Genomic DNA, 13022 nt, shown 5'->3' on the forward strand with positions numbered 1-13022 from the left:
ACATTCACTTCATTCTTCACCTTGAGGATAGTTCTGATTGGAAGACATTACAAGTTTCCTTCTGCGTTATCTGTAATTGTCAGATGGAGGCAGGCCTTGACTTCGCTCTCTTATATTGATGATTTGAAGGAGAGAGTATTTAATGGAATCCATGTATTTGTTGCAGAGGCCCTGTGCAAACACAAGACAAACAATTATAGCACTGATTAATAGTCATGTCATATAAACGGCAGGAGCAAAGTCAGCACACACACACACAGATACTGCACAACGCCCACTCTCTGGATTCATGTGGTGGAATTATTTCGATATTAAAGCCAAGAGTATTAACAACCATTTCTTGTTAAATAGCCTATATCATGCAATAATAGATTAAAAGATTTGTCTTATTTCTCGTATTATTTCAGCAGCACTGTGTCTTTAGTGGAAGTCCTCACATGGAGTCAGCCTACTTGTGACTTTTTGTCAGAAACTGAAAAGGCAGCATTCAACACCATCCATAATTCCATGTCAGTTACACATAGAGTGATCAAACAATGGATTGTTTTGTTTAGTAACCAATGGAAATACATTAAATCACATGAAATCACAGTGAGTATGTCCAGCCTCTGCCTGTGGTACTTTGCTGTCTTAGTGGAGGGTCAATAAAGTCTGTGATGACACTGAGTGGGTCTTCTTCGCCCACTAATCCCAGAGGAACATTGTCAATGTGTTTTCATGACCTTAAAGGTCAGTTACATGTGACATTACACCAAGGTTTGGCCCCGGTGTGATAAGGGAGTAGCAGCTTCCTATTGAAGCACCATGCTCAATTTGCAACACACCTTTTCCTGGGTAGTGACCAGTATCCATCAGCCCTGCTGAGCTAATTAAAATACAGCTTTCCATTATCCTTGTTCTGCTCATCTCTCTCTCTGTCTCTCTCTCTCTCTCTGTCTCTGTCTCTGTCTCTGTCTCTGTCTCTGTCTCTGTCTCTGTCTCTGTCTCTGTCTCTGTCTCTGTCTCTGTCTCTGTCTCTCTATCTCTCTCTCCCTCTCTCTCTTTCTTTAGGCTAGTGACATACTAGCCTATTTGGATATGCTCTTTAACATTGAAGTTTGCAACTTTTATAAATTGAATTGGCCCTTTAACAGTCATTTTTAAACATCAAACAGTGGGCTGTTTCTAACAAAATGTTGGAGGCTACAATTCTTTGCTGATCATCTAGGCTAATTGTTTTTCTCAGGATAACTATAGTTGTATTGCAACTGTATACAGTTACAGTTTCAACTGAGTGTAGCTACATTTATACATTAACAGAGAAAATATCACCCCAGACCAACCCAGAAGTGTTGCATATGTGTGTGTGTGTGTGTGTGTGTGTGTGTGTGTGTGTGTGTGTGTGTGTGTGTGTGTGTGTGTAAAAACGGAATGATAATCATAGAACTGTCTAGGGTAGCCTATGTTTCAAACTGTAATTCTGGTAGGCTCTTAGAATACACGTATTTACAAAATAATGTTTTATTATATATATTATAACACAAGTTATATAAATTCCTTATTCTTTGCATGTTTATTTAGGCTACTATAATCAAGGTCCTATTTATTTTTGTATTAAATATATATACACTCAAATCTAGTGTCCATAAACACTGAAGATGAGAAACACTTTTAGCTATAATACTTTTCAGGATTATGCACATTTCAGATGAATCCGTTTTATTGACAGGGGATTTTAGCTGAAAATAAATTCTCCGAACATTCCACAGATTCAGTCATGCGAGAAAATCGAACAAGGAAGCAAGTGACGCTTTGACTCGGAAAAGAGAGGCGCGAAGAAAAGCAGCAAGCAGGACTGATGATATCCAGGCAAAACATGTTAACAACCAACTATCACTTCGTTTGCACTAGTGTTTGTTGCTGTGTTGGTCGAAATGTATATCTTTAACGTGCGTGGAGTTTTAGCTTGTGGACGAATTAAAAAAAAAAAATCCCAAAATGATATGCCTAATTGTTGACATGGCCTAATCAAACACCCATAAAGCCCATACTCCATATAACTACATACTATGCTCGTGTGTTGACAGATGAAAAAGGACACGGATTCGAGAGGGGCGTATTGCTCGTTAACATAGATTAATAGCTACATAGATTTTATTTTTATTTTTATTTTTTTACTCGGTTAGGTTTGAAAGCCTACGGTGGGCTATCAATGGGTAGTAGTGTTTTGGATGAAAAACAGAAGGTGAAGTTTGATTCATAGGCTACATCCAATTTGTGGAGAGGATAGGATTCTAGTCCCGCGACTCCTAACCTCCGGGTTCACTTACCAGAGGCAGGGATAAAAGACGTCGTCGTCGTCAATTAGCCGCGAGTCCGTGGGAGCGCTGATTGCCGGAGGCGTTAACTCGTTCTTCCTTTAAACGTCGTCCTCCTTTTAAGATACAAAGTCCCCGAGGAGGGCTGGTGTTTAGAATTTAATAAATAATTTAACAATTTAAACGGCGAGGAGCAGGCGAGATCTAACAGATAATAGTATCAGGCATAATTTCTTTCCACACAGCACTGTAACTTGCTTATTATTTCTAGGCTATAGCCTACCTTTTACTGCGGTTTCCTGGGGGAAATAAATCCCCATATTATAGGGGGAGAAGTTATTTTAATCGTTATATTATCCAGCTCCAAACGTGCATATAGAGGCCTCCAAATGAGGCCATACATTTCCTTCGCTGAGGCGGCAGGACAAAGTTAAAATAAATTAAAAAAAAGGTCACATCTAAAAAGAATGACCAACCTGTCTATCCTGTAATCACTACACCCCGGACAAGTAGTAGAGGTTAACTACACCCCCCAACCAAATAGGTTAGATAATAGCCTACTGTCGCTGGAATTGGTTGTTTTTTATGTTTCAAATGGATAATTGTATCACACAGTGAGTTGCAAGTGGATAGAAAAGAATGAGGAAAATAAAGAAATGAGAGAGGCCTACCTGAATATCACCTGCTATGCCAGCGCCAAATGTAACTTGAGTTAGCTTGTCTGATACTGCAGAAACCATAGATCACGGTGGATAACTTTGCTCCTGAAGAGATGGAATGATGAATTCTGGATAGAAGTTTTGTGGAAAAGAAAATCCAGAGGACTTGCTGACGGTTTCCATTCAGTGAAATCTGTCAAAGAAAATATATGGAATTAAACACCAATTAATGTGTTTTATAGGCTAAGAAGAACACAGGTAGTTCCACAATGAACCTTTGACACAGGCCTAAGAGAACTGCTAAAGAGAGAGGCAGCTGACGATTCATAAAATCCACGGTCTGCTTCACTGTTTATAAATCTAAATCAATATTCAAATCTGTTTGAAGTGAGCGGGTGTGTCCGTAGCCTACAAGCTTGTGTGTGTGTGTGTGTGTGTGTGTGTGTGTGTGTGTGTGTGTGTAGGTGTTCCTCAAAGCTTCTTAAGATGATACATTTACCAAGCCGTGACAAAACCCTCGGCATATTGTTTTTGTGATGTGCATACAGGTTTAAAATTCAAGTGACGTAGTAGTTGTGTATCAAGGACTATGTCAATAATGCTGATATCAGATGTAAAAACAACAATTTCATTAGAAATAAAAACTTTTTTTTATTATATATTTTTTATATAATAAAAAAATAAAAAAACGTTACAAGGCTTCTATACCATTATTATTACTAGGCATACTACTATGCGTAGCCTAATACTCCTACTACTACTACTACTACTACTACTACTAATAATAATAATAATAATAATAATAATAATAATCATAATAATCATAATAATAATAATAGCCTAATAATAATAATAATAAGCAGTTTTGATATGATATACGTAAAACATAGGATGTACTAGCCTATATAATCAATAAAAAAAAGCTAATGTGGCTTACCAAAGTAATAAAAAGTCCATGTTGTAGCCTATTGTCTATAGGAAATTATAATTACAATTAAATTCGGATTAAAATAAAAATCCTACATACCTTTAAAAGCCTAGCCGTCGTTTTTGTAAGCTATTTACCTCCTTGGCCCACTTTGTTGAGTTGAAAATGTCAAGGTAAAAGGAGCAGGGTGAAAATGAAAACGATACCTAAACATTGCACTCCCAGAAAGGGTCCTTTCTCTTCAATAACTATTTAGGCTACTATAGGCTTTATCACCAAAACAATTACAAATCACCAACCAGTCATACATCTTACAATTATTGCCATTGAGGCCGTTGTTGCCTATACCTCAAGGCCTTTAAAATATATTCTGACTGAATTTGGGTATATCAACTCGATCGAGCCAGACTGGCTCGCTCTGCGGATGGGAGGACAGTTTTAAGGAAATAAGTCTCTCTAAATCCCCCCTTGCTACGCAATGGAATGTGAGAGGACCGTGTTTTACCCTCCACATGGAATGCCTGCTTTTTGTCCTAGCGATTTTTGTCACCAGACCCAGAATATCGCGGCTTCTGGTAAATGTCATACTATTCATAACTCTTTAATTTGATTGGTGACTTTTTCTGAGAATTAAAATCGACATTGTTATCTGTACCTAACCTACAAATGAGTATGATACAGCCTCGGTTATAAGGGATATTCTTTAGCTATTGGAACATTCAATAGCAATAGGCTAATGAGCTAGAGTAAAGAGCAGACCCAATATTTCCTTTTAGGTGGTAATAAAACACATGCGCTGTAACCGCTTTAATCAGATGTGATAAAGGTCTACAATTGCACATATTCCTTTTAACATATTTTTTAAAATATATATTTCAGCCATCTGAATTTGAGGTAGGATATATTATGAGAACTGAGACGAGAATGTTGTCAGTCAACCGCTCGCATGCCATTGGTTGAGGAGTTTGCGTCAAAAAGTAGCTGGCGACATTTGTTTCACAGCAAATCTCCCCACGAGAGCGAGAGACAGACCTGCGCTCCAGTCCTCCAGACGCTCCCATTGGCCAGCAGCCTCTACAAATCCAACTCAAGCAACTTCAGTCAGAACAGACTTAACGCAACATAGCCGCATGTAGCCTATTTACCATCTTAAACGTTATCGCACGTAAATTGCTGAAGATTGAAGTTTCCTCGGTATTTTTATTCTGCCATTTTTGAAAGGCGATATTTACAGGAGTTCGCACAGACTGTGCTATTTCATCGAAGGAAAAGGACTGGACAAAGAACTTTCCTTTCCAGCCAGCAAAATTCAAGAGTAAGTTCGTATTCGTATTATTATTAGTAGGCTAATAGGCTAGCAGTAGCCTATGCTAAAGTATCCCCATGGCCAATGTTATTTATTATCAGTGTTATTGTTATTATTAGTAGGCTATTAGTATTGTTAACTATAACATGGAATACAAAAACACGACTTGCTGCGAAGAAAACACGCGTTAAAATAATACTGAAGTAAATGAAATAACATCATTTAGGTTGTTGAGTTTGCACAGACGATTGCTTATCTTAAAATAAATGAAAGGTTTTGACATGTTAATTGACAGATAAAACTCATTAGACAACTGAGACCACTCCAGTGTGTATAAGGTATGGGGTCATGTTACAGTAGTGAATTGCAGTGGGAAACAGTTTTACGGGACCCTATTAACTCCTGCTCGCACTCAATTCAGTAGGCTAGTTTCTAAACTTGATTGTCAGATTGAGGGCTAATAAACCTAAATGCGCCACATAGGATAATGCCTACGTTTTCATATAAATATGTGAATTTCTTGACTGCACGCTTTCTCTAGCAAACATCAATTTGCATTCCACTAAATGTCCTCAGTTGAGGTGAAAATGCACGCAGACAAAGGGCGATAATTGAGGAGGCGTGATAGTTGGGGCTCCTCTCCGGTAGAGCTACACCTCGCTGGTCTCCAAAGAATAGGGAGGGAAGGGGGGTACGGGCCGGGGCGCGAGAAAATATTAATTTCCCATCGAATAAAAATGTTTACTCATTTGTATGGTTGGTTTCATCAGGGATGTAAAATTACGCTCGTCCCTCTGAAGCTTCAAACGAAGATAATGGCTAGCCTAGTTTTTGTTTGATGGCAGGGCACAGTGTTGACGTATCTACACCGGCTTCTAAATTGCATTTTGAATTAGTCTAAATATGTAATTCAATTTTATATGATTGTTTTGACAAGTTTACTTTGCCATGAAAACTCAATTTGACCATGGAATATGTTAGTATTTACATCCACTGCAATTTATTTGAAAATAGGTCGTTTAAACAGTGTCCTGCACTGCACATTTAACGTAAGAGACAAAAAGCACATTGGATTTTGACAGCAAAAAGAGGAGAACGCGTGTCTGCATAGGTTACTTCGCATTTCACAAAGCTAAAACATTAAATGAGAGCAGTCGAGAGTAGCGTCATGTAATTAGGGAGCGCGTGCCACCCGGATTATCTCGTTAGTTCATCAACAAAACATTTATCATAATTAATTCTTGGACAGGGTAATTATTATTGACCGGGTGTGCAACTGGTAGGCTACTCGGGTCTGTTTTAAGTGTGACAGATTGAGTGGAGAAAAAAACCGTTGGATATAGGAAAAAATGCAATTCAGTAATCAAGAGAGTGGGGGTAAAATGTAAGGGTCATCATGAGTTGAATTCAAACCAGTCCCACAGGTAAGAATACATCCGACGAGACAAACGATTTTGTCTTAATTTAACTATAAAATCTGACTAAAGGTGATCATGAGGTTGTGTGCATAGGCCTGCGTAGCCAAGTTAACCCATATTTCGACGTGCTTATTAGGCCTAATAATTAATTAATAAACGTTCTTCCCTAGTGTGTTTGATGGACAATATTTAATTAGGCCTATATTACCATTATTAGTAGTAGTAGTAGTATTATTATTATTGTTGTTGTTATTTTTGTTGTTGTTATTTTTATTATTTCATTGTGACTGTTAGGATCTAGGCTATACATAGTTCTAAATGCATGATAGGCTGCAGATAATTTCTTTATCTTGAATATGTTGGTTTAGGGTAAAATGCTACTGCTTCTAATGTTTTGTCCACCCCAAGGCTAAGTTAACACTTTACTAACAGGCATTGCGACTATACAGGGGTCTACTTTAATGAGAAATGGGTTGGCTGTTTCTTTAAGCTACAAACCTCTATCAAAACATCCCGAGTGCCATATGAACGTTCTCAATGACAATAGTCAATTAGAATGGAAACGTTTGAGAACATACTGGTCAAATTTTACAAGGTGTCCTACAACTTTTAAGATGTTCAGTGTCTTCAATTCAATGTTTTTTGTCATTATAATGACACTATTCATATTTACAGAGATTACTGCCGCGAACAAAACCTACAGCCACAGTGAAAAGCATGGCCAACTGAAATAGCTACTGTGCAAAATAGGCACTTTAAGTTGACTGCATTGTTAGTTTTTTTTTGCCAAAGGGGTTCAGTTATCTGGCTTATTTATCTGTTCTACATTTTTTTTTACTGACTGTATCTCTGCAGATGGTCCACAATCAGTGCCCTAATAGCTGAGACAATCATAGGTTCTATTTTAATGGTGGCCTTAACTGTGTGTCCCATCAATGTGTGCGTGTTCCAAGGTCTGTTTTGTTCTTGGAGTGGACTTGTTGCAGTTATAAGATGTTAAGTTTTCTGCTTGGGGGGTGGGGGTGCCACAGAGTTGTTGAGGGAGGAACGTTTGTCGAGATGAGCCACGCTCACTTCACGAGGACAGCTGGCGGTCCAGTGGGGCCGGTTTAAGAGCGCCGTGCGGTCGGATAGGGTCTATTCGCGAGCCGTTATCGCAGTACTGTGATCATCAGAAGATATAACAACAACGGTGGAACTTGCGTTGCTCATTTTCCTCTCTTTTGTGATTTTTGGAACAGGTATTGACCAACACCATCGGGGCAGCGTGACGAATAAAAGAAAAAACACAGAGGACATTTACGGGCCTTCGTCAATTTTCAAAATTTTCGCCAACTTTAACCCCCAGTCCAACATTAGCATGATGTCGTATCTCAAGCAACCACCTTACACAGTCAATGGACTGAGCTTAACTACCTCCGGAATGGACCTTCTGCATCCATCCGTAGGATACCCAGGTTGGTTTCATAACTTTTTATACTTTCATTGACAGATTGAGAGGCATAAATACCAATAAGACAATGTTCACATTGAGCTATGTAGAAAATGTGTTTAATAATCCCAGGACACTTGTGCGTAATTACGCAATGATAGGAAACTTCTTAATCCCAAAGGACAATTGGCATTTACATTTACATTTACATTTACACACACACACACACACACACTCTCTCTCTCTCTCTCTCTCTCTCTCTCTCTCTCTCTCTCTCTCTCTCTCTCTCTCTCTCTCTTTATTTATTAGTTTGAAATGCTTGGCTAATGAGAATGGTTTCACTTAAATTTTCATTTTTTTGAATCTCCAGATTTCAATTTATTGTGAAATAAAGTTACAGGCAATTTTTGTGTCAAGGGTTATTATTTAGATATGTGTGAGGGTTGTTATTCAGAGATATATGTGAGGGTTATTATTCAGAGATATGTAGTCTACATTTCTTTTATGTCCATATTTCTCTGCAGCAACGCCACGCAAACAGAGACGAGAAAGAACGACTTTTACGCGCGCGCAACTTGATATTTTGGAATCACTCTTTGGCAAAACTCGCTATCCTGATATATTCATGCGCGAAGAGGTAGCACTGAAAATCAATCTGCCAGAGTCTCGTGTGCAGGTGAGTGTGCGTCAAGCTAGACTACTTCGTCACAATTAGTCGATTCATTTTTATCAGAATTATTAAATCTACTTTGTAATTTAATATAGGCCTAATTATTATACAAATTACAAAAGCATAACAAAGGATATCCAAAAGTATTCCACAAACGAAAAACAAAAGCTTAAATGAGCTAAGCCTAATGCCTCCCAAATTATGTTTTTTGTGAGGCATTAGGAAAATGATAAACATATAATCACATGCATAGACATGGTTGTAAATGTGCCATTATCACATTTCTAGGTCTGGTTCAAGAACCGCAGGGCCAAGTGTCGCCAACAGCAGCAGCAGCAGCAGAACGGGGGTCAGAACAAGGTGCGACCAGCCAAGAAGAAGAGTTCACCGGCCAGAGAAGCGAGTTCGGAGAGCGGCGCCAGTGGCCAGTTCACCCCTCCGTCCAGTACCACTTCAGTGCCGGCCATTTCGACTAGCACCGCGCCGGTGTCCATCTGGAGTCCAGCATCCATCTCTCCACTGTCTGACCCTCTCTCTACCTCCTCCTCTTGCATGCAAAGGTCTTACCCGATGACCTACACACAGGCCTCGGGATACAGCCAAGGCTACGCTGGATCAACGTCATACTTTAGTGGAATGGACTGCGGGTCTTACCTTACGCCCATGCACCACCAGTTGTCAGGCCCGGGGTCGACTCTCAGTCCTATGAGCACAAACGCCGTCACCAGCCACCTGAACCAGTCTGGGGCATCCCTCTCCACTCAGGGCTACGGGGCCTCGGGGCTCGGGTTCAACTCCACGGCGGACTGCTTGGATTATAAAGACCAAGCAGCATCATGGAAGCTGAACTTCAATGCCGATTGCTTGGATTATAAGGATCAAACTTCATCGTGGAAATTCCAAGTACTGTGAAAAGAGCAAATGTAGGCCTATCTGTCACATAGACAATGATGATGAATCAAACGTATACCCCCTGCCATCCCTCAATAAGATTATGCGTAAAAGACTTAATATTGGTGTCTCGGTGAGGAACTGCGAGGGTCTCAGTGGACTGGAGTTGTTGGCGTGGTGTCTTTGGCCCTAAGAGGAGAACATTATAATTTATTCTAGCACTGGCAAAGAGATGTTCTTTTCATTAACCTCACAGGTTGTAGCCCCTGTGTCTGTATATCTGTCAGTGTGTGCCTCTATGCTTAAACACCTGTTGGTTAATGTAAGGAAAACTCAAAGTGGACTCACAAAAAACGTAGCCTATATCACAGCCACGGAACAAATCCTTGAGAACAAAACTGCAAGAAGAGCCAATCTTTTGGTTCAGAGCTTGGGGTGAACAGGCCTCCTTTAAGCTTCTTACAACATGCCGGCCTATTGGCAGAGGGACACGTTGATCAGAATGATGTGTTGACTGCGCGCCCCGAGGCGACATGGATGCACTACTTTATTTAAGAAAAAAAGTGTTTATAAGGAATCAATATGTAGTTTCTAAGAGACAATCAGTGTGTGTCTTATATAAATGGTACATATGTGTTTTTGTTTTTTTGTTTTGTTTTTATCTGTGCTAGCCTTCGAAACTGTGATCTGTTGTATTGTATGCAATTTGTGAGCTCCCTCGCATCAGCGAAGACTCTGCTGTGATTTTAATAGATTTTTAACTTTTTTGAACATAAAATGCTAATGGTTAATTAATTATAACTACAAGAGACAAAACGACTGTCCAAACATGGTAGAATATCTAAGGGAGGTCTGGAAAGGACTCCGTTGCTGAGAGCTCCGACCTGGCGTCCCTCTCCATATTGATCTCACACACGCTGATTATGGATCCTTCACATGGCTCTAAAGATGGTGTTATTCCCACCGTTGAAAAGACATGAATAAAAGTCCCCTGATCTGACCCTTTCATTTATCAAGTAGCCTATCTAAATATGTATTCAAATCCTTCGCGCGTGCGTGCGTGCGTGCGTGCGTGCGTGCGTGTGTGTGTGTGTGTGTGAGAGAGAGAGAGAGAGAGAGAGAGAGAGAGAGAGAGAGAGGAGAGAGGGGAGAGAGAGAGAGCATAATGCATGCTGGCTACGTGGTCCGTAGAAAAAGCTTTATTTAACAGTTTGGCTTTAGGTTGATCTGTATTGAAGAGGCGTAGGCCTACCCAAATATCCATCGAAAAGGGTAGATTTCAGGTCAATATGAATTATATTCTCATAACGAAATAATCATAAATCACAGACTATGCCTATTCAAACAAAAAGGCAAGGAGTTGTGATTTGGTTTCCGACTGGGTGGGGTGTCATGCCCAGAGTTCTTGTACTCATGCGTTACCTAAGAGGTATGTTAATTAGGCCTGTAATTACATCCTCAGTAAGTAATCATACCGACTCCTCTCAGTGATTTCCCCATTTCATATCCCATCCACCAATGCACAGCTCAATGTGTTATTCCAGCAACGCTTATGGCACACTAGTCTGTAATTTCCTAATATAGCCTAGGCTATAGCCTTCCTTGATCGAGGCAACCTTAATGAAAAAAAATGTGAGCGTGAACAACTATTGTACCATGTAATTGGGATATTACATAATACGATTTTAAACGTGGAGCCTATTTCTTCAACAGAGTATAGCCCATTCTACTTGCTTTTACCGAGTTTCTGGTTCCTAGTTTCAGATGGTCTCAACGACAGGAATGTGCGACTCTTGGGAAAGTAGTGTTATAGCCTCAAAGACAAGCTAATCCCAATATTTTAGGACTGGTGGGGTTTCTTTGGGGCAGCCGCCGTCTAATTCAAACACCACCGCATGCAACGCGGCATTCCTGTGCAACGCAGCCTCTGTGTGAACACACTTTCTTGCCCTTCTTCATTTCATCTAGCAGACCTTGTAGACCGCATATAGCCTATATTTAAGATAAATCATCATTCAATAAGCCATGTTAAATGGCGACGCAGCCCATCTCGGTAACCGATTTAAAAGCCTATTTAAATGATCCCCCCCACACACACAAAAAAAAATGTAGGCGAACAAATTGCAACCAGCAATTTGTGTGGAATAGTTCCACACAATAGCCTACCTTATTGCACAACGTAGGCCTATCAGGCAGCCTTAGTTTTAGATCAAATCTGAGTTTGATAGGGGTGCTCTGTGCTCTGTTTATGAGAACAATGGTACGGGCTCAATGGGAACTTAATACAAAAGTTAAATCTGGAGAAAGTCAAGAAAGACACAAAAACGAAATCCTGTGAAGATTAAAATTTGTTTATTTCTGACTGGAATCTCTGGCTGGACTGAGCATGCAACTTTAAAAGTCAGAAGTGCAGTCTCTAACTGTAGATGTCGAACATTCAATTAGCATATTTGACATTGCCAATAATCCCTCTCATTCAAGTCTTTACCAAAGGAGCACATTAATTAGGCCTAAAACCCTTAAAGAGTCGGAGGACGGCTAACAGTTTTGATTGGGTTATATGGCCCATTCCTTTAGGTAAGATAGGTGCTAGGTATGTGTGTGTGTGTGTGTGTGTGTGTGTGTGTGTGTGTGTGCGTGTGTGTGTGTGTGTGTGTGTGTGCGCGCGCGTGTGTGTGTATGTGTTCTGATAAAGTCTCCGAATAATTTAGCCGAAATACATCATTAAGATAGCCTACCCTCAAGCCTTTCTAGCAAATATCTTAGGCCTATACTTCTGGGCCAAATTGTATTCAGTCAAAAACAACAACACCGCGCATACTAGTAGCCTAGAGAACAATGAAACTAACATTGACAATGAAATTAACATGTAAACAATAGATGCCATTATCTAGGCCTATCTGCATCCTAAATATTCATGAGCTGGCGTCTCATGCCGTGTCAACAACAATTGGCCTGTGCTTCGGACGGTTAGGCCTACGGCAACAGGCTCTAGCCTACTCTTGAAGGTCGTTTGCAGAAGTGTCAGTTGGACGAAAAAACGAAAAAGTTTTGCATATCACATATGGGTTTAGTCGTTTTCTGATACACCTTGATCTGACTGTTTTGACAACTTTGCAGGGATGACATAGGCCTAATTTAGAAGGACCGACATGTGCATTCCTTCAGACGAAATATGCTTATTATTTTCCCCTGTTCACTGCGAGATTTTAAGGGGGGCGAAGTTTTTAAAGCATCCACCCTCAGCCCGGACCTCTAAACAATGCTGATAATCAGCCCTGATTGATACGTGCAGTGACATTCTAGGGGACACAATAGGTTCATTCTCCGGGTTAGCCTATAACTTTGAGTCGTGCTGTTTTAAGAGTGCACAAGTCACCATTAGAGATTAGACGCCAAGCGGACATACCCGACATAGACA

General features: G+C 40.1%; 1 protein-coding gene across 1 annotated transcript; it reads left to right on the forward strand.

Annotated features, from left to right (window-relative positions):
- Positions 1 to 7968: 7968 nt before the first annotated feature.
- otx2b (orthodenticle homeobox 2b) lies at positions 7969 to 9622 on the forward strand (the record flags this gene model as incomplete). Its single annotated transcript, XM_084437670.1, has 3 exons — positions 7969 to 8065; positions 8565 to 8716; positions 8999 to 9622. The coding sequence occupies 3 exons, from the start codon at positions 7969 to 7971 to the stop codon at positions 9620 to 9622; spliced, it is 873 nt and encodes a 290-aa protein (XP_084293796.1).
- Positions 9623 to 13022: the final 3400 nt, after the last annotated feature.

The sequence above is a fragment of the Borostomias antarcticus genome (assembly GCF_949987555.1).
Source record: "Borostomias antarcticus genome assembly, chromosome: 5".
Classification (NCBI taxonomy): Eukaryota; Metazoa; Chordata; class Actinopteri; order Stomiiformes; family Stomiidae; genus Borostomias; species Borostomias antarcticus.